The sequence below is a fragment of the Centrocercus urophasianus genome, unplaced genomic scaffold, assembly GCF_019232065.1.
Source record: "Centrocercus urophasianus isolate 14NV4802_14NV808 unplaced genomic scaffold, USGS_Curo_1.0 seq_10, whole genome shotgun sequence".
NCBI lineage: Eukaryota > Metazoa > Chordata > Aves > Galliformes > Phasianidae > Centrocercus > Centrocercus urophasianus.
The window spans coordinates 13896491-13923490 of record NW_024884142.1 but is presented as its reverse complement, the minus strand read 5'-3'; the positions used below and the strand labels follow the sequence as shown (position 1 = coordinate 13923490).

At 41.0% G+C, this 27000-nt stretch overlaps 1 protein-coding gene across 5 annotated transcripts in view; it reads right to left on the bottom strand.

The window, feature by feature from the left end:
- The window catches only part of ARHGEF10 (Rho guanine nucleotide exchange factor 10), a 111275-nt gene extending 87769 nt beyond the window's left edge, over positions 1–23506 (bottom strand). For 4 of the 5 annotated variants that reach the window (XM_042820502.1, XM_042820518.1, XM_042820535.1 and 1 more), the window contains exons 1-2: positions 23453–23506; positions 11046–11121 (exon numbers count right to left, since the gene is read on the bottom strand). In XM_042820502.1, the coding sequence (XP_042676436.1) occupies positions 11046–11082 (37 nt within the window). In that variant the 5' untranslated portion in view covers positions 11083–11121; positions 23453–23506. Of the gene's footprint in view, positions 1–11045; positions 11122–21777; positions 21796–23452 lie in introns of those variants that run through there. The other variant, XM_042820512.1, reaches the window with a different exon arrangement.
- Between the last annotated feature and the right edge of the window lie 3494 nt (positions 23507–27000).

The following is a 27000-nucleotide window of genomic DNA, read 5'->3' as shown; positions in this document are numbered from 1 at the left end:
CAAGGAACTTTCACACTCGAATCTTCTGTTTTCCATTAGTAAATATCCTTATGTCCTTTAGAGCATGCATGTGCAATTTTTTTCCAGGACATTCATAAGCACAGATCTCCGTATTCCTCAAGGCCCGTACAGTCACATCCAACTGCTAAGGACAAAGCCAGGCTGAAGAAACACTCATGGAACATTTTTACTCACCGGCATCTTTGACAAGACATGAACACCCAGGAGCTACCTCACCATGTGAGGACTTCGGGGAGAAGTTCTTTACTATGAGAGTGGTGAGGTGCTGAATCATGCTGCCCAGCGAGGCTGTCAGTGCTCCATCACTGGAGGTGTTCAAGGCCAGGTTGGATGGGGCCCTGGGCGACCTGGTCCAGTATTAAATACGGAGGTTGACAGGCCTGCCTGTGGCAGGGGGGGTTGGAGATTCATGACCCCTGAGGTCCCTTCCAGCACTGAACCCCCAGAAAGTGAGGCGGTGCGTGGCCTCTTCCCACATCTCCTCCAGGCTCCAGTTCTTCCATCAATGTGGGCAGGAGTAGCTCTGAAGCCTGTCCTGGCTCCTGTCAGGGTACCGGGAGTTGCAAGACAGCCTCAGTGCCTCCAAGCCACAGCCAGACCTCCAAGTGACACAGAGTCAGGCCTGACAGTGCCAATGGAAAGCTTTTCTCCACAGCAGGAACAAGTGCCTCTGCAGTGCTCCTCACACTTTTCCAGCACGCCATCAGTACCCATAAATTAACTCCTTGTACAGTTACACAGATGGAAAGTGTCTGCTTTGCTGGAAAAAAAAAAAAAGTCTAAACCAAAACAGTGTATTCAAAACCACGTGCAGGCTCTCTTCCATTTCCTTCCCTGGAAAGCAGATGAGAGCCAGAGGCTATCATTCCCTAGTCACATGCAGTTGTGCTAAGCTGGCATTATAGGAAACAGAGGTCCCAGGGGCATGAGCACGTTGCTAATTACTCAAAGCTCTTCAACATGTCCAAAGTATGACCACAATGTGAGCAATAAAGGTCTCTATGGAGAGTAATCACAAAAAAACAACAACAAACAAAATAGCACATATGCATTCAAGGAGTATTTCCAGCGATGGAAACAAAAGCAAAACCACACCAATTAACAGGCTCTTTCTCCAAATAAACAACAAATAAACCTCCTCTCTCGTATGTCATAAATACATGTATTACATACTGATACTGTTGTGCAACCATGCGCAACGGACATCACTCTTCTGGACAGAAAGCAAACTCCAAACTGAAGTCAAATAAATGACGAATCTGCCTGTTCAAGTCTAAGAAAAAGAATGCAGCAAAAAGACAACAGGAAAGATTTACAAGCACCTTACACACTTACCTTACACGAGTCTTATACACTGCTCACTGTGTTAAAAATTAAGCTTTAAGTTAGCTAACAACTCAAAGCATCATCCAACAGGCTAAAACAAAAATGTTCAGTATGAATTAGGCTGTTCAGCAATGTAAACAGCTCACCTCTGTAATCCTACAGGATGCTTTTCAGTGCTGACTACATTGTATTTACAAAACCTGATACATAAAAATCAGCATTTTGTGACCATTACATGAACTGCTTTCACACTCAGTGCTCTGGTGACTGCTGGCACCAGTGCTGTGACCAGAAACATCCCAGCCTGGTCCCTGGATAACTTGACCTTTTCCACTTCAAAACTGTACGTGTAGATTCTGCCACTAAAATTTCACCAGGAAACACTGTGAATGCACTGTAAGCTAAGTCCTCAAAACAAGGTGATGTGATGGCAGCTGACAGTGATACATATAGCAGAGCTCAGCTAGGGCTGCCGTGCGTATGAATTGCTGAACTCATTCTGCAATATGCTGCCAAAAGGACAGTACACATACGGAAAAAAAAAGAAACGAGCTTGAATAAAATGGCAATCAAACAGCAGAAGAACAAATCATTGGAAAACAAAGCATTCATCTTGGGAAGACAAAGGAAGAAGCATGTTGGCTATGCACAGGATACACATGCCATGTGAAAAAAAAACAAAAGAAAATCAAATACAAAAATAAAGATTTTCTAGGAAAATTGTTTTTGACCACATAGCGGATGTATTTGTGGTAAAATAAGCATTTGCTAAAGAAATCTCCACAAGACAGCATAATCTGGCTTGGCCTTTATTTCTCCACTTTTTTAATCTATTACAGCTGTTTTTCCAAATGATCACTTTTTACGTTGAAGCAGTTCTTGTTTAATTACTTGAGGAATATGCATTTCTCTAATACAGTCTGTTTAATTAGCAACATGAAACTGCTGCATCATCTGATAATACCTTAGACTGAAATGACTGTTGGCTAACGAGGCAAAAAGTGTGACTTTACTATAGGGGGGCTGAAACAGGTGAACCATGAGGTCCCACTTCCACAGAAAAAAAAACACAGAAAAAAAAAAAAAAAGTTCAAGTATAAAAATGTATATCATATTAAGAAGAGCTGGAACCCACCCAAAGTAAAATCTGAAATACGTTGTGTCTTGGACATTAGCAAAATCCTTCCACCACAATGTGTGTTTTCTGGATGATTAGACCAGGGCTGAACAACCCTTTAACTAGCAATCTCAAAACTGAAGCAGCTTGCAATGTCTCCTAAAAGCAGAGCTTTCTGCACCTAAAAGCACTCGACTTCCTTGAAAGCCTTCACATGCTTAACCTCCTTCCTTCAGTGGTAATGGCCAAGGTGTGGCCCACAAGCTGCTTGCTGCTTTGAGGAGTGATTTGTCTTTTTGGACACACTGAGACAGGCAACTCCTTCCCAAAGATAATTCCATCTAATAATGCTCTCAAAGTAGCACAGGCAACCAGTTCACATGTTTAAAATTAAACTGAGATTTAACTACTATTTGCATTTTCCAATGTATTGTGAAGAAATACTCTATAAACCTACCTTTTATAGAAGCTATCACTTGATACAACAGAAAAATATAAGATCTAGAACAGAATGGTTATGTCCTGTAAATTAAGGAAAAATCTGGAAATATTTTGGATTTCAGCTGGCTTCTCACCTACTCAATTCTCTTTCTCCAGCCCACAGAACACTAAACAGATAGGCTGACACATAAGCAAAGTTTAATATACACACCAAGTCTGACAAATCCATTATCTCAGAAAAAATCATGGGGAGGAAGAAGTCAACATTAATGTAAACATTAATCCTCTGTTTATAAACACCATTTCTACCTTGTTATTTTAACAATAAAGATCAGCAACATTGTCTGCCTGCATCTATGGGCAGCTTGAAGGTGGTATGAATCATCTGGCTTCGGTTTACAGGCTCAGCAGGGCAACTCCCCAGACACAAGACAGCAGGAGCCCAGCTACTCCCAAATTCTGGCTAATACAGTTCACTGAAGGGGGTATAGGTCACTTGTAAAGTCAGTCAAGTTCAAGTTGTATAATATTCCCTTTCTTAGCATTTGTTTTAATTATTGTTTTAATGTGTCTTTAGAGGTCTTTTTTTGCTCAAACAAACTGAGGTTCAGCTACAGGTCAAAAAGGTACATGCACAGAATTCAAACAAATTCAGTGTGTGCAGGCTTGAGTTGGGCAACAATAATGCTTCTTTATGAGCTTACAGTCCATTAGCAACAGATCCCTTCTGCTGGTCATGGAGCGGAAAGGAAGCTCTCCTGGCCAAAAACAGGTGTCATAACCAAGACACATGCTTCAAAGCTGCAGGCAGTCCACACAGGACATCAGGAAGGGATTTCTTCCAAGCTAAAGAGACATCTTAAGCATTTAGTTGGCAAATGTTCTTCATGTAGAAAAACAAGGGGAGTCACCAAAACAGATAATTAGATGTGTAAAAATGCTCCCAGCCAAAGTTAATTTTACTTCCACTTTACTTCGCAATATAAGAGACTGCAAAGACCCTCTGGGCACTTTCCCCAAACCAATTTAGTGCTCATAGGACAACACTATGCGTCAACATCCAAATTTCCCCTTGTCTCTCCCTGTGACAGCCACGGAGTCTGGAAAAGACACCTATCAGTGTGTGCATCTCCATGGAGCACAATGACCTTACAGACCCTGAGGAAACCTGTACAGCTTCACAGAAGACTTCTCAGGAAGCTGCTTTCACCTAACTAAGGTCACTGAGCTAAAACCCAGACTATTTAACAACACAACAAAAGAGCCTTTCTTTGGCAAACTGAATCATCTTCTGGATTTCATGAAATTATGAAAAGGTTGCCTTTTTGGAAAGCTTATTTGAATGGGATAGGATAAAGAAATTTGTCATAGAGGGCTGTATAGCTTCTTCCCTCAAATATTTGTTAAGTATGTTTCCCTCAGATTGATTGTTCTATTCCTCTCTATGGAGAAAGTAAGCAGCACCTGATAAACATTCCATTCAGTAAATTAGATGCTTTATCTAAGACATCATAATGCAAACAAGCTTTTACTATCTCTTACACACAAGATAAGAGAATTTCAACGATGTATTAAAAAGTTACTCTGTCTATGTAAACTCTAGAAATGCAGTCAGTACAGAGGTTTTAGGCATGGTTAGTGAGTATCTACAAGGATTGGTGACATGGGAATAAACAAAAATCCCTCCGTTATTTGGCAGCAATTTATCTAGGCCAGTTAGTGCAAGATGCAAGCCACAAACAGGTGAGAGAGGCAATAATAATAACAATAATCCACTACTTGTATGTTGGCTCGCTGTTTGAAAATTTTAAAAATTCATAATTTACATAAATATTCCTTGCAAGAATACTCAAAAAAATCAGCACCAACCCCTTTACATTTAATTTATCTCTTAAGGAAAAAATATCAGTTACCCCAGAACAAAGATTAAATTTTGGTGGCATCCCTTTGAATCTCTTTATCTCTTCAACAGTTGCTCTTTCCAATCAGTGTATCTGGGCCCTGTCCTACACATGTCTGAGCAAGTTAAGTCAAGCAGTAAAGTCACATTGCAAACTAGCTGAGAGAACAGAAAAACAACAGCAACAACCCCTACAAATTATTATTCAGGAAAAAAAAACAAAAAAACAGATGTTATCAAAACATCAAAGTTAACCTCTCAGTTCTATCACAGTGAAGAACCTTCCGTCTAACAAAGTACAAAAATACAAATCTAGTACACCTAGCAAATATTTTACATTACTAAAAAACCGGAATTGCATCCCAAAGAATTATGTTTTCTTTGTAGATGCTAAAAACAGTAACAAGTTTAATCTCTTTCCACTTTTCCTCCAACTCTCAAATATGCCTGGCTCGAAGAAAAACACATAATTAAGAGTGACATGTGACATCGTAACTGCATTTTCACAATGGGGACACTCTTGTTACTCTTTGTTGCACAGCTTGTCTGAATTGTCACATGAAATAATTGATGCTTACCTTAACCAGTGCATTTTCCTTTATTTACTGAGAGCAACGTGATCTTCAGAAATAAATAAATTGTTCTATTATAAATGGGATGTCAGACACCAGCAAGTTACTGCCAGCTTCAAAAACAAGGGACCATTCATAACTACAATTCATATTCTGTTCTCATTCTTCTGAAATCTTGGCTCCCCTTTTACCATCGTTTGTAACTGTCTGTATGTTGAAAATAGATATCTAACAAACAATGCCATTTAGCCTAAGACCAACTCCCTGTGTAGATTCTATTTAATTTGAGCAGTGTTCTTATTTCAATCCCCCAATCACGCAGAGTAACATCTTTTATCCTACTCTAGCCTGAAAACAAGCACATTTCCGCCAATGTTCTTTGCTTCCATAAGCTGAACTGTAAAATGTACAAGTGATTTTCTTGACAAAAGGTCTGATTTAACTGCATGATTTCCATCTCAGTTGCAAAATCAGCTTGTTAAAACAACTAAAATCTAAATAAATTACATCATTAACAGGAAAAAAGTTAACTGAATAATCTCATATGTATATATATAAATATATATATATAGGAAGTATACAGGGAAAAAAAAAAAGGCAGTTCATCTAGCAGAGAAATAGTCATCCCTACAGCAAAACATGGCAGCCACTCAGCAGCTCCCTGCTAGAGCTAATAAATGGCTTTTTTGTTTGTTTGTTTGTTTTTTCCCAGCAAACGCAGTCACCCAATGGGAACTTTTATATGAGGACTTTTATGAAAGTATAGATGTTTCTACTTCTGTCTTGCTGGAGAGTGCTCTCAGATTTAAGACAGACTTCCTGGTTAGGCACAGAGGAACTATGACTATTTTAGTGTTCCGGCACTGGCAGACAAACAAACACACAAAAAAAAGCAGGAAGACACAATCGCAGCACTCAATCATATACAGGATATCCAGATTTAAGTCCTTGGCCTCCCTGCTCTATGTCTGGACATAATGGGAATAAAGAAATACCCCATTTGCAGCTCTAGAGAGCTGACCATTTCCATAAAAAGTTGTATAAAATTCTTTTACATTTGGAGTCTTATAGATACTGTCAGCCTGTTTTCAGCTTAAAGAACATCAGTAAATGTCTTTATTACATCCCGCTGAAGAACATCTTAAATATCCAACCTTCAGCAGAACAAAATGAAAGCTTCCCACCTGGTTTTACTCACAGTATTGGGAACAGTCAGCAAGAGGTGAGAAAACAGCCCTTCACCACAGGCTGAGGAGCCTTAGCAGCACCTCATCTTTCCCAGATGACGTATAGTTATGGATGACTGTCACTCAGGTAAAGAGTATTTGGCATTAATATGGAGACAATGCAGTCAAATTTATTCTCATTATGTCCTTTTATTGAATTGTGAATTTTCACTATTTCATTCTAATAACAATAATATATATTTATATATAGAACTATAAATAGGAAGCAAAATGGGAAGTCCCTTCCTGATTCCAGAACTGTACTGCAATGGAGCCATGCTGCAAGTCTTATCACTGTACATAAACCCATTTTGGCAGACTCAGTTCATTACAGAACAGAGTTTAGGTCTCAGAGCTGTTGTGGAAGGCAACTTTGGATTACTGGAATGAATCACTGACAAGCATATTCAATGTGAGGAAATACACCCCATATTTTCTAACAGTTTCCAAATAGAAATCGTATGAGGGATACTGCCATGTATCAGAAGAGCAAAGAAGCAGCATGTTCAGACAAGAAAGAGCAGACTCAGAAGCCTGTTGGACACCTATCACCCCACCCTGCCTACCTTAGGCAGAGGCTCCTCAGGTATCCTGCAGTACACAAAGATGCCTCCCCTTGTGGAATAACCCTGATCAAAACTTATCAAATCCTTGCTAAAGAGTAAGGTCTTGCAAGATCAGAAGATGATTTTCAAGTAAATAAATGAACAGCCAGAGATGTTATCTCCTAATAAGCTAATAGCATAAGCACTGAGTACCATAACAGAGTTCTGGTTGAACAGAACAGGTTGCCCAGAGATATTCAGGACCTTTCTGGACTCCTACCTGTGTGACCTATTGCAGGGTACCTGCTTTAGCAGAGGGCTGGACTCAATGGTCTCTTAAGGTCCCTTCCAACCCCTGCAATTCTGCCATAAGCAAACATCCTTCAAGCATTAAATACCCAATTCAAATTACTTTATCAGCATGAAGACAACTTATCTACAGTGTAATGCAGTTCCTGACTCTGGGAATTGCAAGCTTTACACTCCTAGCTGCAGAGTCTGCAGTCCACATCAAGTCCTTTTTGTCTAGATGGGTTTGGATAACTACACTCCATTACAGCAGTCAATTAAAAACATAATTGTAACTTCCAGTCATAATCAAATTTCTTTATGTTAAATACCAATTTTGAAGCACTTTCCAGATAATTCTTGTAACCAAGGAAGCCTCTGCAGCCATCCCCCGCTCCCTGCTAACATATATATTCAATAAAAATGTATTCAAAGAAAAATACAAGGGAGCTTTTAAATCAATCTTAGAAAAAAAAAATCTTTTTAGAGTAATGTATTTTGAAAGAAGGATTACATACGGTGTGTTTCTGACTTTCTTAAATAGTTCCTAAGTACTTAAATTTGCTCTGAGGCAAGGGAATTAACTAGCACAAACTTGTCACTGCCTAATTTAGCTGTGCACGAATGGAATGTCCAAACAGCTATAAGCAAAGATGTTGCATAAGCATAATAAATGAAGTAAATAAAGGTTAATCCCTTTTTCCTTTTTCTATCAGATGTAGTTGTTTGGTTTTTTTTTAATCAAACAGTGGCAGAGGAAGCTCTATTACTGACCTTAACAATACTTTACATCACATTTCTCAAACAAGATAGAGATTCAGATGATTATTGCTGAAGCCATTTAACATAAACTTAATTGTATAGCTTTTATATACATTCTTAAGCTGTCCCTTTTGCAAAGATGCAGATTTACCATTATTTTTATCCTATTTAAACACTAGGATTGATACAAATAATCTTGTGGAAGTAATTTGTCCAAAAACAAAGAAAACCACCTTGACAAGACTAAAGTTTGGACTTATAGTAAAAGTTGAACACCTTAAAATAAAAAAAAAAAAACTACACAACTTTCAACTTACGAAGAAAATAGCAAGAGATTTGATCTGCCATCCCAGTTCAGAATTTTAGAATACTTGTACAGCAGCAATGAAGGTTTGTACAGTTGCAGGAGTCCTGTAATTAGCACACCAGGGGAGTCTCATCCTCACTACAAGCTGTGGTAATTCACCTATTTGTCCACTGTCTGAAGGCATGGAAGGATGCTGCTCTTCATTTCTGAGCAGACACCACGAGTGGCTGGTGCTTATGCATTCCATGAAAACACTGACCGTTATAAACCATATATATAAACCTACATCTCTTCTTTCTTTAATTCTGGTATGTGTTTGGCCCTAAAACTCTCACCTGCTTCCCATCTGCAAAAGGAGTTGTGAGAACTACCTACAAACTGAATTAAAGTGTATTTTAGTGTAACTGTTACAATTCACTGATTAAAATTCACTGATATTCCCTCTGGAAACACACCTTTTAAAAAGAATTATCACAAGTGAAATAAAACAATAGTTTAATTCTGATAATTTCTGACAAAGCTTTTGAAATGACAAGGAAAACGCACGCTGACACAAGATCATGCAGAGCAGCATCTTGAGCAGAGAATCATCTTATGTTAATAGGTTTCATGCCAGCATATTAAGGAGCAACAAGCATGTGATGCACATAGTTCTACATGTCATTAAGAGCTTTGAATTCTGGAATCATACTGAAATACGTAACCCTGGATTTTTGTCAGAGTGCCCCAACACTGACATACTACATGAAGTTACAGCTGCTGCCATGATTACTGCTTGTCTTTAAACACTGGCAGCTCCTGCCCAAGTGGAAATATTGATTCCTTATGGATGACTCCTCCTCCACAGCACTACATTTCTTTGGAGATGGATTAACTGATAAAGACAGTTTCACAGTAACCATCACTAAACAAAACAGAGTTAAACTCAGAGTCCTGGCAGCACGGATTAGGACGAGCACAGGAAAAGCATTATGCCAGCAATAACCTCAGCAACATCTCAAGCATAAATAAAACTGTTAACAATGCTGTCCAATAACTAACCCATTAAAAGCTGATTTCACAACTCTGCTTCTCACGTTCTCTATTTCCTAGGTAGTATCTAGTAATAGACCTCTGTCTATGGCACTGCCTAAGCTAGAGAGAAAGCAATTTTAACGTAGGACGATGATTTCTAAATTCCTGAAGATTTATAGTTGAACAACAATAAGATAAACTCCCCTTCACATTTGAAAGTTTTCATACAGCTATATGAACAAGTAGTAAAATGCCCTTTAAGTAATAACACTTATTACTAATACACATATGCTAATATATGCTTTCTAATATATATTGTTGTAAAAAGAAATATATATTTTTATATACATACAAATACATACATGAAAAACAGACCAGAAATTATGAGAAGACTACAAAAGTCACTTTCTACACAGTACTTTCTGTACTATCAACTTTATCAAAATAAGAATGGCTATCCTGAGTTCAACGACGGGTCCAAATAATCATATCTCAACAAATAACAACGCTGGGAAGAGCAAGATCAGGACAAGCATACATGATATTACTCCTAAGAAGTCTCTTAGCATCCAACCAGACAAATCTTTTCAAGATCTAAAATATACAGACATCAAAAACTATTCAAAGATGCATTTACAAGAAATCAAATGGGAAGAAATAGCTACAGGCAATAGTCTCTTTTAGCAAGAAAGAATGTTGTAGACAGTGATAAAGTGTCTCCATAAATCCTGTCTTTGTTTCATCCAAAATTTGAACTGTACCAGCAGCCATACAGTTGCTGGCATACAGCAGCCAAGGGGCACCGAGAGGAACACTTTATTGAACTGGCTCCATTGCCCAGCATACACAACAATCTTCCATAAATTTCAACACTCTGACCACAGAGAGGTTTAGCCATGTATGTTTCCCTTCTGCTTCCTATGAGGACACACACTGGCTGAGCACCATGCTGAGGACTTGGAGCTAGAGAACTGCAGCATCAGGTGGTCCCTCAGCTACGCCCCTCAGCAGACATTGCTGTGATGTAACACGCCCTGTGAAAGTAACACATGCCCCAACAGCTCACTCCTCTCTCAATTCAGACTCCAATCTTGTCCAGACGTTTGAGATGCTGGCCTGAACATCCTCTCCACACCACAAGCTTTGCTCGTTTGATCTCTACAGGGCACCACATGCAGGAGGGCTTGGGGTCAATGAAGTACAAGACAAAGGTGTGATGATATGGTCCACACTAAGTTGCCTTAGAAAATGTTTATTTGCAGATAGGGACTGTAAAGACCAATCAGTCTCCCAGTTACTTCCTGCTATGCTGTTGCAACACCAGAAAGCAATATTCAAGAACAAAACAGAGCAGATTGGAAGTTCATGTTTCAGTGGGGCACAGTTCAGTATTTCCACGAGAAAGTTCCAAGTTCATATGGGGCAAATGAGCAAAAAAAAAAAAAAACCCTCTCAAAATACATTTGAAAATAAAGCTGCATTGTTACAATGGAAATTACTTGCAAACCAAAAATTATTTGAGTTACCTTCTGGGGGTGGGGGAGGGAATTCCTCTGTGTCCATCCCAGTGTATCCACCACGCCTTCAGCTGACTGAAAAACCCTGCAAAAATGAAGGGAACATTTTTTTACATGAATATCATTTCCAACTATACAGACACTCCTTTTCAATTTGGCCAGGCTTATAGCTAATAATACGATGGAAGAGAGGAGATGTGCCTGGCTTCTTGCTTCAGAACACATCTAGTCCAAATTTTTACGTACATAGTTCTCAGTACTTGAGCCAGAAAGTGCAGCGACCTCAATAAGCCAGATGAATAAAGTTGAAGTTTTCAAACTATTTGGTACTCTGCAGCTCCCACTGTGACAATTACAAACAGATTATTAAAACATGCTATGTTGGTGTCTGTTTGGTGTACACATTCTGCTTCAAAATCATCCTGAGGATAATGCGAGAAAAATCCTAGGAAGATCAGAAGTTTTTATGATGCTTTTCTCCATTTGGGAATAAGAAATCACAATTTTTAACTTCGGGTTGGGAGAAAGGGCTTTAATCTTAAAAATGTTGCCTGAGCCATTCTAATCCCACCTCTTCTGAAGAAAGCTGAAACACTTGTGAGCACCCCCCATGCACACCTTCTCTTTTCTCCAGTGGAGTATGGCTGTTTTGGAAAAGACAAACCTACAAAACACTCCTGTACTTTGCTCCTGAATACACACTAAGAGGGAGCGTACATTTTCCTTCCTTCCTCCAAATGGTATTTAATAAGAATACTCCAATGTCATCCAGAAGGACAAACTGGCACACAACGCCCCCAAACCATTTTTGCTCTAAGTGGAAAGGTAGCATATAAGGGTAGCATAAGTTTTTGTCCTACTCCTGAGTCATCTATTGATGTTTATCTCAAGGAGTCAGTGTTTCTGCACACAAAACAGCTCAAGTGCTTGGAAAATCTCTGTAGCCAAATTATGGAAAGGTTAAGTTGAAGGAGATAGTGAAATTCAGGAATGGTAGAGAAATAATAAGCTAGATGAATTAGAGTATGGAAGCAAAATGAATTGCCAAGTACAGAAAAGGTGGCAGCAGCTGAAAGGATTGCCTCAAAATGCAACCCAGCCTTAGTAGGTAATCAAGTCCCTCTATGAAAACAAGTAACTTTGGAGCCAGGAAAGGATTCATGCACATACACAACATGTCAGTCACATACAAAATACTCCACTGAGTGCTTATACTACACAGCATGCCACCAAAATCCTCTCTCATTGCATGTTCTATCTACAGAGCTTAAAGGTTGTTCCTACTTACAAAGTTCTGGAATGCATTTTGCCTGAAACAGTCAGGCAAAATATGGGAAAAATACGGTTTGAAGAGAAGGGTATTTTTCTTAATTCTTTTATTTCTTTATTCTTTTAAAGAATAGATCATTCTTTACAACCATCTCTGAAACACGTATTTTCAAATCTGAAACGTGTTGGCAAAGCTCTGGAAGTTACTCTCAGCACCTCTGCCAAATGCATCTTTAGGAAGGCAGCGTAAAAGCCCTCTTTTTTTTTTTTTATTTATTTCAATTTTAAACAGGATGTCAGTTTTTAAACACATGTGGAACTTGCTTCAACAGTGATTTTAAAAATACTCTTCTTCCCGACAAGCAACCCTTACAATAAGCATATATAGAACTGTGGAAACTTTCAACTTGTTTTCTGTTTTGATCTAGCTCAGTGACATGCTTCAAATTACACAGGAATTGTGTAGAGGAAGGACACAGACCCAGTGTTAGAGCCCTAACCGCTGACCTGCTTTCTCTGATAGGAACAGTGTGGTTATTCACAAGAAGAAAGATGTACTTTCTTACTTAAGAACGCCTTATGAGTTGACTTATACATTGCATTAATTCAAGTTCCACAGATTTTTCTATGCATTTACATGCTGAGATAAATGTTCCAGTGGCAAAGAGAGCTTGTGTGCTGTGAATTTTGGTAATATTCCTCATAAAGATAAAATAATCCAAATTTTATGTGCCAGAAATAACCACACCAGTGTTCATGGAACATTCTCCAACAGCACCATACATAAAAATCTTTTACTCTTCTGTTGAGAGATCAGGGAGCTAACTGAAATCAAAGGGATTTAAATCAAGATTAAGCCAGGCAATTCATTTCAGCCAGGAGTACACAACTCATGTGGCATGTGTTTGCTGCAGTACTTTTTCCCTATTGATTCCAGCAGTTGTGACCACTAACAGAAGTCTCAAACTGTGCAGATACACAAGTTTAAGTGGTAATCACAGAAATCAAATATCAAATCAAGTTGGGAGGGACCACTGAAACTTCTCCCCTATACTCAAGACAGGTGTATTTATAAAATTAGATCAGGTTGCTTTCATCTCCACACAAATTCTGAAAACCCTCCAAAAGATGGAGATTTCTTGCCCCTGCACCTCACTAAGCATGTCAGGAAGAACTCTTCCATCACATCCAGCTGGGATTACTCTTGCAGCAGCCTGCGACCATCGCCTCTCATTCTTTTGTTGTGCACCTCTGAACAAAGTCTGGCTCCATCCTCATTACAACTCCTCCTGAGAGAGCAGAGGACTGCAATTCAACCGCCTTAGTCCTTTCTTCTTACAACTACACAAACTCTGCTGCTGCAGCATCTCCTGATCTTTTCCAATACCCCAGCCATGGCAGCCCTCACTGGCCTAGCTCCAGTTTGCCAGTTTCTCACTCATACTGGGTCCCAAACTTCACAGTATATACCAGATAGAATACCACCAGCATTGAGTAGACTTCACGCAGTTTAACACAAGATCATTTAAGAAATTTACCTATGAGAATACCAAAAATATGTTTCAAAGTAGCAAATAGAAAACAAAAAATCTATGAAACATGAAACACAAGAGCTATTACATTCATGTGTATTACATTATAAAACTATCAATTTGAACAGCTTAAAAACAGGCTTGAAATACTGCAAATGACAAAAAAAATAAACATTTTACCAATATACAATTTTTTTTTTCCTCATTCAAAATTGATTCCTCAAACACACAATTACCATTAATTAATGACATAAACAACTTCCAGGCTTCACAGCAATCACAGAAACACAAGTGCAGAAAGAACCTCCTGAAGTTCACTAACCCAAAGGTTAAGATTTCCCACTAGCTTCCAGCTTCCCATCTACTCAGTACTCCTTACTTTCTTTCTCCAGGCTCTGGTGAAGAGTGGGTGTTGAGGACCATAGTGGTGACCTACTGACAGTTTCCTTTTCATCTTTTTCCCCTTTGTGACCCAACAGACAGCAGATACTAGGAATAAGACCAAGATACACCCAATCCTTTGACAAAGGCAGGCAACCCTTTTTGGCCAAAAGACTAACCATCACTTCCACCGTCTGCTTCCTGGTACTCTCACTTGGCCCCCTCCTGTCACACTATTAAGAGCAGTAGGCAACATTCATATTTACAGACTGAAAGTAGGAAAGGAGCTCTCCAACTTAACAAGCTCTCAGTTCAACTCTCCACACCGAACACTCAGAAACTATTGTAGAAGCCCTAACACTTGTACAGTGAAGACCAGGGGCCTGGCACGTAAGACTGAAATTCTGCTTACACAGACAATGGCAATTTTAGCAAAGAAAATAAGACCTGTCTGAAGGCTACAAAAGAAAGCAGTACTCCTCTCTGTGACTCAGTTTCCCTCCCATGGCACTGCTGAAATTATTCCTGATAAGCTTTCCTACCTCCAGGACTAGAAGGTCTCTCAGATGAGGCTGCACATCAAAAATTTCCTCTAATTGTGCAATAAACAACAGACACCAGTTTTCAGCTACCAGGACACAAATAACGATCAACATCTGCATTTCTACTCCATAAAAACTAGTTTCTAGAAGTCATTACTTACGCAATAGTCAGAAGGACCAAAGCAAACATCTCCAAAGCTATAAGGCAGCCCAGTGGTCAGAGCTAATGGTACAGTTATCATCTATCCACTGAACTTGACAGAGACACGCACTGCCAAGATTTCCAATTCTAAAACCTAAGAACAGTAAAGGCTACATGTATTTTCTTTAAGGAAAGTGAATTGTAACTGCAGAGATACTAAGATTCTTCATTCTTAACAGTGCAGAAAAAAGGAGCAAGCTAGCATTTTTAAAATAAAAACCAGAAAAGATGAAACTAGGAGACTGATTTCTGAGGGACCCTGACTCAAAAAAGAAATCTTAGTGTAGCTAAGCTGCAAAGTAACTTCTCTGAGAAAGCCTGTGATACTTTTGTGTCCTTGTCAATACTCAATATAACTGCGTTTTGGAGGCACAGAGCAGCAAGAACAGAAAATAACACAGGAGGAGGAAGGTTAATTTTTGTGTGTTTACTTTTCCATATGTATAAACACAAAGCCTAATTTGTGGCTCAGAAACAGCCAAGGGAAATTTTCTTACCAGCCACAATGCAAACATGGTCAGATTTGCAGATGCACATTTTTCAGAGCACAAACAAAATCCACTTGTCTGCTGACTTCTCCCACCACCCTTTCTCACACCAAGCAGCATTCTGCTCAAAGCTAGAGAACAGCATGGCAGCAAGCACTGAACAAGAATCAATCCACAGGGACACTCTGAGAACACAGCTGAAGATTGGTATTCTCTTTCTCCTTGTCTTAGAGAACATCACTTACAACATTCTTAACCTAGACTGAATTCCTGCTCCATACATCATCAGAAGAAAGGGAAAAGAAGACAGCGAGGATTCCATTTGCAGATTTTTCTGAAAACTCCTTCTTTCTCCTAGAGAAAAATACTGTTCTTGTACCTAGATAGAAGTCTGATAATTTGAGATTTATGATCGCTGTCTGCAATCCTGCTTTGAACCTGCAGTCGGGGGTGAGCTGCCAGGAAGACCTCCCAGAGTCACTCTTCCCCAGGCTGAACAACCACAGCTCCCTCCAGCCGCTCCTCACATAGCAGCATCACAGCCTACCATCATCATTGCAGCCTTGTGCTTGGCTTGCTTCACTTTATCCACATCTTTCTTGTATCAGGGCAGGGTGAGCCGGGGACAGAACACTGGGTGCAGTATTTTAGGTGTGGTTTGACAAGCACGGAGTGAAGGGAAATCCTTCCTCTTAAAGAAGCTCTTCCTTCCCACAAGCACAACCTTGCACTTGTCCTTGATGGCTTTCCCAAAGCTCTTGTCAGCCTGTTCCTCCGACCTGACCACCTCCTGCTGATCTCATCCACTGCTCTCCTCTTTGCCTGATTTGCTGTCACTGGCAAACTTCAGAAGTGAGGACTGGTCACGTTTCAAGTCACGTAAAATAGTAAAAAGACTACACTGTGCAGCAGACGTTAACAAACGTTAAGCTCCGTAGCGCTAAGCTGTTTACAGATGGGGAAGCTGAGACCTAGAAATATTTATGAAATGAGGGGAAATATGGATTAAATGTAATTGAAACCAAGGAACAGAACAGGTTCCTGAGTGTGTCCTTGGGGAAATGGACTTTTGCTGAAAAAGCCTTTGGTTCTTCTGTCTCTCATGATGGGAACAGCTTGAATACACACAGGTAAAACAGGAACATCACCAGGAACATCACCCTGGGTTTTGGTTTCCGTCCTAAGGACCAGCTGTATCAAAACAGTCACAGGCACCAGAGGAACTACAAGTAATGCCAGGGTCACACACCTTTTAGTTAGGACTGACGCCTTTGGTCTATGAAACTAGAGGATTGTGTTGCCAGCTCACAACCGGGATCTTCTGCATCACACATCCAAATAGAAGTATGAACACTAGGAGCTCATAGAAAAAAATGCTCCAAATTTCATTGTAATCAAGTAACTAACATCATCTGGAAAAGCAATCTTGCTTCCAAAATTTTAACTTACAAACTTAATTCAAAATACTCTCTACCAGTATTGGAGATTAAGTACTACATTTGCTGGAAACACTCTCATGAAGGTTTCTAAGTCAAAGAAGACCCTCACATGCTTCATGACACCTCAATTCTGATGCAAAATTATGTATGATTTATATGTATGCATGCTACAATAACAGACAGAATTATTATGCAGAGACTTCTTAAATGTTATTTACAAACATGCATTTCTCTAGTACTTCTGATGAGCCTCACGTGTAGCACACAGTACGTCTGTCACAGGAGATGCTTCAGCCTCCCAAAAACTAGTTTGATTTCCCAGCAAATCAGGTTCACACTACACAAGGATCCTGATTTCTTGTCAGGGGAGAATAAACAGGACTGCAGGGGATATCTTCTATAGATAGAGTTGGAAATTTTTCCTACCTAATCCATTCCTCCACTCAAAAACAAAGGTCAAACCTGCAAGCGTGCTGGTTTTACAACCACAGGTTGTCATTCAAGATACTGATGGCAACTGTATCAGGAGATGTATCAGAAGCTCTTTCCAATGACTCAAGTGAAATGATATACTGCACCGAAGATTCAGTTCCCACAGCTTTAGGGCAAACCAGTCCTGACAGAGCCACTTTCCCCAAAAATTTCCAGTTTTTTGGTTACTACTGTCCTTGGAAGAGTAGCAACCATTACTTTTGTTGTTACTACTTATCCCTGGGGGGTGGGGGAACATTACAGATAATTATATCTGACCATTAAGAAGTGTTAAAATTAATTTTTTTTTCACCTTGTAACTCAAGTTATTAAGAATATAAATACAGACTCTTATTCCTGTGTTTCTAAAGCAACTATCTGGAGTAAAATATGGAAGTACATTTTAAATCATAAATTAAAGTCATAATGCATGTCTTAAGAAAATTAACACAGCTTTCATTTCTTTGGATCTTACAACAGCAAAACATTACTCAAATAGATAAGAAATTAGGAAACAGCCATTAAAGACTAATTAGAGTAAGGAAGAAAAGTATAAATCACATATGCACAGAATAGCTCTCATCTTCAAAAATATAACAATAAATAAATTGGAGGGCAGTCTTCCAAGTAAGTTCTGCACCTAGTTCTAACATCATTGGTCTCCACAATTTCCCTGATTTGAAAATGATTAATTAGCTCACTTTTTAAAAGAGTTTTTGAGACTGAAAACAGACGATCCTCGGCTTGCAACACAAAATATCATATATAAAAAAGAACTCTGGGCATCAGACACACAGAATGCTTTAAAATGGTGTAAAATACCAAGTCCTAGGCTGAAGACACGCTTTGGTCCTAGCAGAAGATGTATGTATTTGCTCTTTTTTATAACTTATGATCTAATCTCACAGATAAGGAAATAACATTTATCCCCTTGAAACTGTATACTTGTTATGTATATTTAATGAGATGATCACAAGAAACAGCTCTGCAATCGTAGAAGATATACACATTTTACCAACTTTGTAACTAGAAACAACATCCACATTATTTTTGCAATCATTTTGAAAGCATTTCTAAAAAACAGACCAGAGAACAGAAATGAGAGTGAACGTTTGACCTTGATCTTGGATCCTAATAGCTTGGATTCATGGTTCAGTCCCAAGTAACAAGTGCTGTACAGAACAGTAAGTCACCGAAGCAGACATTCCCCAAGATAATACCCCTATTCACCACTGTGTAAGTAGAACAATTTATTTTGCTCTGGTTAACTGCTTCACCCACACATTTGACATTAAGCTTCAGGCTTCCTGAGCAGCTAACGTGTAGGACATGAATCAGTGTTGTCCAGTTATGCATCACTTCCCACATTCTTGCTGATTTGGGCAGTTCAGAATAAAAACATGAATCCAGTTTTTGATTGAAAAACACAGGTTTGCAAAAATATTTTTCAAATTTTGCTTAGCACAACTTATTATTGTTCCCTTTGAAAGTAACTTGTACTTTCACATATCCCTGGTCTCAAAATCAACTTCAGTATTTTGATGAGAGTAAAAGTCAGAGTTCTGACTACAAGAAAACATCCAAGAGATGTAAATCTCAAAAGAAGCTCATAGTGCAGCAGCTTCCTTCCACAGGTGCAACTGATCATGACTGCCCAGATTCTGTTCTCTTCCAACAACATACACACACAGTGATCTTACTGAGAAAGATATGGAAACAGACAGAAAATTAAATCATAGTTTCATAGCAAAACGCAGTAAAAATTTGGCTTTGCCCTGCTAACATACATCCATTCTCATCACAAGAGCACCTCTCCTTAGAGCACTCCTGTGGCCTCCCTCCCTAATTCCCAGGCTTGGTTTTGAACCCCCCATAGATCAGTAGGTTGAGGGGGCCATGGCTCTCCTGCATTTTTCCACTCTTTAAAGTACTTATAGAGCCAGAACACAACTTTTCAGTATGAATTTTCCACCAGCGAGGTAGCAAGGAGATTTTATACAAATATGAACAAGGGTGAAAAAATATCCATAGTGAGTTGCTACTATAAGAAAAGGAGGTCTTGGATGTCAAAAAGATGCCTCACTCCCACTCTGCAGAATACACACAAAATGAAAGTAATTCATGACACCATCACTGAAGCCTCACTTCCTGCCCCACTAGAACTTACAAAACATTCCCAATTAACTTTCCATAAAGGACAATTGCTGCAATATTTATTCCACAAGTAGCCAAGCACAGTATGGAAACGTAGTTGCAGATTAAAAAGCCGTCAAGAAGCTGAGCTTATTAAGACAGTTTCAAAAGTGCCTTCCAAATTAGAGGCCATAAAATGATTTCCCACAATATCCCTTATACAGTTCTAAACTAAATCTGTAAAATGGACAAACCTGATGAAACAAGAAGTCACCTGACAGAACCGGAATGAACACAACTGTCCCACATGCAGAAGGAAAACTGAGTGTTGCACACTGCTACTTTCCCCATGACTCACAAAACTGAGGGCAGAGTGGTATTAAAAAAGCATGAAGAATGTAACAACCATAGCTCTGTACAGTGCATACATTTTAATCCAAAATATCAAATCAAAAATATCCCTTCCCTACAGACTGCAGAAGTTGTTTCCTGACTTGTTCAGAACTAGACTGAAATTTATGAATTTTTCTACAGCAGAGTCCAAAAATAATTTCTACTTTATGTAGAAGCAATTAAAATACTTCCTGTTACACAAGCGAATAATGTACTATTCCCAGTTGCAACAAATTCTGTCAACAATTATGAAGTCTGACAAAAGTTTTTTAAGGTTTAGAGAACTTTGCTGTCTCCTGTCAAATGTCCATAAACTACACAAGGACCCCTGAACAGCTCAGAACAAAATGACAGAGTCCTCTGCTGTCGGTCTTTCTTCGTAATGATATTTATTGGTGCTGACACTAAGTACATTCAAGAAAAAAAAAAAAAAAAAAGAAAAGCAGAAGAGAACCATCCCACATGAAGAAGTAAATACTAGTGTATTCTAGCAAAAAAAACCCACAATTATTTATATTATTATAAAATAATAATAAAATCAGTACAAGCTTTTATACTCATAAAACAACAACCATTAAGTAAATACACAAAAAGTATTGCTGAGAGGAGTGATTTATGTAGATGTACCAACATAGGGATGCTAAGAATCATCAAAAGCCGAGATACAGATGCTGAGAGTCACCAAAAGCATTTTCTAAAAGTTGCGACTTGACATTAAAAATTCAGTCAACTAAAAAACTAAGGCTATGTGCCTCATAACGTTCAGATCTTGGAAATCTTGAGTTAAGACATGCTATAGAACTACTGAATTTAGGGCAATATTTGATGTATTACTGAAATTTCAAGAAGTTCCAGAAATTTTCTTTTTCATATCATTCTGCTCTGAGAAAGGATCACCAGAGTTGACGCGGGCAGATCTGTGCCCTCTCTGCAGAGAGGAACAGTGGTTTCTGGCAAGATGGGGGCACGGAGACAGGGATCTGTTCACAGGGCAGAGTGTTTCCCATGCTGTGGTGCTCTAACCACTGACCTGTCAAATCCAGCTGCCCACAACCTGTACAGCTGATGTCACAGTCACAGTGACAACCACTGTACAGCGCTATGGCTCCTCTCCACGTCCTGCCACAAACAGACTGTAAGACCTAGGGGATGCTGCTTTGGTAAGTGCTGAGCAGGAACTGCTGGACAGCATGTTCTCAGAGTTACAGAATCACAGAATGGCCCAGGCTGGAAGGGACCTCAAGGATTACAAATCTCCAACCCCCCTGCCACAGGCAGGGCCACCAACCTCCACATTTAATACTAGACCAAGCTGCCCAGGGCCTCATCCAACCTGGCCTTGAACACCTCCAGGGATGGGGCATCCACAACCTCTCTGGGCAGCCTGTTCCAGCACCTCACCACTCTCTCTGTAAAGAATTTCCCCTGACATCCAACCTCAATCTTCCCTCCCTCAACTTCAAATCATTTCCCCTTGTCCTGCAATTATCAACCCTTTCAAAGAGTTGATTCCCCTCCTGTTTGTAAGCTCCCTTTAGGTACTGAAAGGCTGCAATGAGGTCACCCTGCAGCCTTCTTTCCTCCAGGCTGAACAAGCCCAGCTCCCTCAGCCTGTCTTCACAGGAGAGGTGTTCCAGCCCTCTGATCATCTTTGTGCCCTCCTCTGGATCTTCTCCAACAGCTCTCTGTCTTTCTTGTACTGGGGGCTCCAGACCTGGATGCAGTACTCAGGATGGGGCCTCACAAGAGCAGAATGGAGGGGGACAATCACCTCCCTGTCCCTGCTGGCCACCCCTTTTCTGATGGAATCACATGAGTTAGAAGAGAACCTTAGGGCTATCCAGTCCAACCCCCCTGCAATGGACATCTACAGTTACAGCAAGTTGCTTACAGTTCCATCCAGCCTAGCCTCGGGTGTCTCCAGGTTCAGGGTATCCACCAACTCTCTGGGCAACTTGTTTGTCCTTCACTACCCTTATCATAAAAAAAAAAAAAAAAAAAAAAAAAAAAACCTTTTTTCTTATATCCAAAATAAACACATTTTCCAGCTGTAGCCAGCTTCCACAACCCGTTCTCCCCCGCATACACCCATAGTTGTCAGCCACAGAAACCCCACATGCTGGACACAGAGCACCTGCCCCATCACAAGCCTCATCCATGCCCATGTAACATTCCGTTTCTCATGCAAAAGTAAATTGAGCTGTGCCCAGATTGCACTGAAATCTCACTGCAGAGCCTTCATAAATATCCAATTTCAAGGCACTGCCTAAAAAGCTACTGTTCGTAGCCAGATAAACGCACGTAACTAGTTCATGGGCTGCTGAGCCAGGGGGTGGAAAGAAGAAGACAAGATGGATTAAACCAAGCAAGTCAGACAGATTATCAAGATCAGAGTGCCCAGGTGACAGGAGCAGAGGAGAGCCAGCAGCCTGACCTGCAGCAGCCTGGAAGAACAGCCCCAAGTTCCAGAAATAAACCTTATGCCTTCTCAGCACCAACAAAAAATCTCACACAAAAAAATTATATATGCATTTTACTGTGACAGTGAAGTTGTACAACTGAAAATAATAATAACAACCCATTTTTATCTTGCAATTAAGCAAGATTAAGTTCATACCTGCCACCACAAGACAAAAGCCATGCTCAGTAGCTGTGGGTTGAACAAACACCAAAATCACAGAATTCAAGACAGATAAAATCTTGGGTCAAAATGACACCACCAGACGTGCTGTAACACAACCCTCTGCAAGGGACAGATTCCTTATACCTGTCCCCTCAAGCACCCACTCCTGTCTGTTGGCAAAGCCCACCAGGTCAATGTGTGCACTCAGAGCTGCTCCTGAAATAACTACACGCTCTGGGGTCTCCACCAACGACTGTGTAGCTGCTCCGATACCTAATTACTAACAAACGAAAGACAATTTTAGTACTTCCTTCGGAAAAACAAACAAGTCGTTACTACAGCACCAAAGTGTTTTCCCTTGTCTCGAGAAAGGCAAAGCAACTGCAAACCCTCATTACAAAGTCGGTGCTGCATACACGAGCTTTGTTTTTTAAACAGCGTTCCGGAGGATAAGACAGCCGGGTACCGCCGAGCCGGGTACTGCCGAGCCGGGTACCGCCGAGCCGGGTACCGCCGAGCCGGGTACCGCCGAGCCGGGTACCGCCCTGGGCCGAAGGGCCGAACGCTGCCCCGCACCCTGCGCCCACCACGGCTGGATGCCGCCCGCACGAGCAGAGCCTGCTGGAAAAGCGCGCAGCAGAAACTTCAGGAATGGGCGCGCGGCGTTCAGCAGCGACCCCCGCGCCCGGCATCCGCGTCCCAAGGGTCGAATGCGTTCCCCCAGCCGGGCGGAGCTGTGTCCCGTTACCCTCGGGACTCACCGGCGCCCGGCAGCCGCCCGCCTCCCCGCGCGGCCCCGGCCAAACCATCCACGTCCTCAGCCGAGGGCGGTGGCCACCGCCCAGAGCACCGAGGCCGGCGGGGCCCTCCCCGCTGCGCTCCTCCCCCCGCGCCGAGCGAAATCCCGCCGCTCCGCTCCGCGCGGCCCCGCTCCCGTACTCACCGCCGGGCCGAGCCGCTAAGTCCCGGCGGGGCGCCGCTCGCCTCACCCCCAGCCCCGGCCCGCCGCGCCCCGCCCTCTGCCGGGCCTTGCGGCAGGACCCACCACCATTGGGGCGGCGCGCAGCCCCGCGGACGCGCGGTTGGCGCAGCGGCACGCCGCTCGCGGCGGGGCGGGCCCGGACCCTCCGCCCCCGGCGGCGCTGCGCGGGGCCCTGCGAACGGGGCGAGGGCACCTGCCGGGCGGATGTCGGTGCCGGACGAACGGGAGGTGTACGCGTCTCGCTGCCGGGACGGAAAAGTTGGACACGTGCGGAATACAGAATCATAAGGTTGGAAATTACCTTCAAGATCATCTAGTCCAACCGACCTCCCCTCATCATTGCTACCACAAGCTTCTAAACCGTATCTTGTAGCTCCTCATCCAGACGCCTCTTGACGTTACTTTTTCTATTTTATTTATCCCAGCCTCGTCCTTAGGACCAGTACATTAGCATGCTAAGCCACGGTGGCTGTTTTAGAACTTAATCTCATTTGTCACTGGAAATGCAGGCCTCCTGTAGTTCGCAAAAAATCGAACTTGCTTCGGCACAGCAAAATAAAGGTTTCTCAAGGATACTGGCATCTCATCCCTAACACACAGGTCTCATCCCCGACGCAGGTCAGCGCTGCGAACTGCTCCCCTTGGTTCCTCACAGTAAGAGGCCCTGTAAGGCAGTGCCAACTGAGCCAACCCCCAGTCCATCATAGCTGCCTGGGATGAGATGTGATGCCTATCCCTAACATACCACTAACCATTTGTATGCCCACATGGAAACAAGTCACAGCCCCCTTTTATCAAAATTTAAAAAAAAAATAATAATAATAATAATAAAAAAAAAATTTACAATTATTTTGAGAATGTACTCTACAATATAGCCACGTACACTTGTTACACCTTGATGAAAAACATTCTTAAATACATTATAATTCTTCAGTTCCTGATGTAGGATCATAGAATCGTTTGAGTTGGAAGGGACCATTAAAGGCTATCCAGTCCAACGCCCCTGCGATGAACAGAGATACCGACAGCCAGATCAGGTGCTCACAGCCCCGACCAGCCTGGCCTTGGTTGTCTCCAGGGCCAGGATATCCACCACATTTCTGGGCAACCTGCTCCAGTGCCTCATCACTCTTATCATAATAAAACTTTTTCCTTATGTTCAGTCTAAATCTCCTCTCTTTTAGTTTGAAATCATTTCCCCTTGCCCAGGGCTGTTTTTCTTTTAGTGCAGCCCAGGCAACAGTTGGCTTTCTGGGCTGCCAGGGCACATTGCTTGCTCTTGTCCACTTTGCCACTAAGCAGTACCCCCAGGTCCTTTTCAGCAGTCCAAAAATTATTTAATATTGGTGCAACTAATTCATAATGCTATATACAATTTAAAATCTGTAGAGTACTTTTAAATATGAAAATGTGAAACTGAATGTTACTCAAAGATCCATGCATCAGGCATTGATGATATTAACCTACTCAAGTGTATTTATGCCACTGCCAGTAATGTAATATACCCAAGCACAGTAAGTATATTATCATTATGTGAAAATTGTAAGATCTTTCTTCCATTTATGGTAGAAAATGATGGTATTTCAAAAGAAATTTGATCATTCCACTTTTTTCCTCTATGTTTTTCATTTCTCTATAGCCCAATAGAAGGTACATGCAAAACGAATTCATGCTTTTGTGAGTTCATATGAATTGAAATCCAAATGAAACATTTAAAAGTATTACTTTCAAAAATATTGCAGGGTTTTTTTTTTTGTTTTTTTTTTTTTTTTTTAAATGAAGTTATTTCTTTTCAATGCAATTAGTTACAGTGTGAATGTAATGCGTCTTCCACTATAGCTGTATAGGCTTTATGTGGGAAAGAAAATGAAGAGAGAAAATTGGGTCACATGGGAAGGTTAAGGCCAGAACTACCATTATGGTATTCAGTTCAATTTCCAGCAGAGAGATGATTTTAGCTGTCATTTCTGTAATTTCTTAACATACATTGTATTTCACTCATATCCAGCTGTCATTTCGTGAGCTGAAATGGCAGGAAATCATCTTCAGCAAAACTTGTTCAATTCCATGATTAAAAGTGTCATCTACAAGCAATAGCCTTCTTTGGCAGGAGGAGGATTTCAATATATTTCTTTGATTCCAGTAGAAAATTGCAGGGGAAACCTTGTTGGATAAATCCAACAGTCATAATATCTGTTGGATAAAACCAACTGATCATATTATAATACAGCAAGATACTAAATTCCAAAATATCTTCCACTCTTCCTAGTATTTTCCTACAGCAATGTCCTAGTAGCAGTTATCATCTAATAATTACAATGAAATTCATTATTTATCTACCCATAATTAGCTGTCAATAACTACAGCACACCTATGGCTGCTGCCAGAGTTAATAGGATCAGGCTGTACCAAGCACCATAAGATGTTTAAATCAGTTTTACAGGTGAAAGATGTACAACAGGACTTCACCAGCATTTACTTACTCTCATCCTCTCATTACTGCTTACAGGAGCTCCAGCGAAAGTCTGTCTCATCTCCAAGCAGCGAAAGGACAGGCATCTACTCCAGCACAGGTGCTGGGCATCTCAAGGACACCGTGGCCACAGAGCAGTTTTCTGGCCCATGTGATGCTCTGCTGAAAATTGAGATGCTTGAGTATAGACTCAAATAGTGTGACTCCTAAGGACATACAATATCATTCACGTGGTTTGCTTTCCAAACACTTGCGCGAAATCTGATCAAGATGACTTAAGTTACCAGATTCTCAAGTGATGCCTGGCTTCCTCAATTTCTTTCTTCTGTTTATCTGCTGATACAGCAGGCAACTTCTCTGGAGGAGTTTATGTCCAGTTGCTTCTCCTGTTGCTCATGCGTCCTCCACAAAGAACACATGCTGTAATTCTCCAGAAACACCTCAGAACCAGGACACATGGCAATCCTGCTCATTTTAATCTCTTGCAGAACTCATGCTGGAGCCTTGTAGAATGATAGGTCTTCTCCATCTCCCTTATCAAACATAATGATGAGTCATGATACACATAGGCAGTGCTCACAAGGGACAGAACTTTACAGGACTGATGCAACTAGTAGGGCAACACTTGCTTCATGGCTGTTTTCACCTGCAAGGGCTAGAATGGTGCTGCAGAGTGCAGCTGCTTTCACCCATGTAGAAACAGCCAGTGATGAGTCAGAATATGGGAATAGCTCAGCTGTCAGAAAAACAAAGTCCCTGGGCTCCTGCAGTCACTGTGATTGGAAAAGAGCAGCTCCCTGTTACGCATGCCAAACATACCTGCAGAACCCTTTTTCCTCCTTTAATTCTTTTGTTTGCCAGAACTGCTGGCTGCGGAACACAAAGTCCAGAGGAGTGTAGCAAGAACAAAGAGAGGTACAGCAAATGAATCCTGACAGGAAGAAGAGAAAAAAATAGCTTGGTTTAGCATAGATAGAGTGAAAGAGATGCATGATAACACCCTTTAAATACATAAAGGTATTGCATAGAAGGTAAC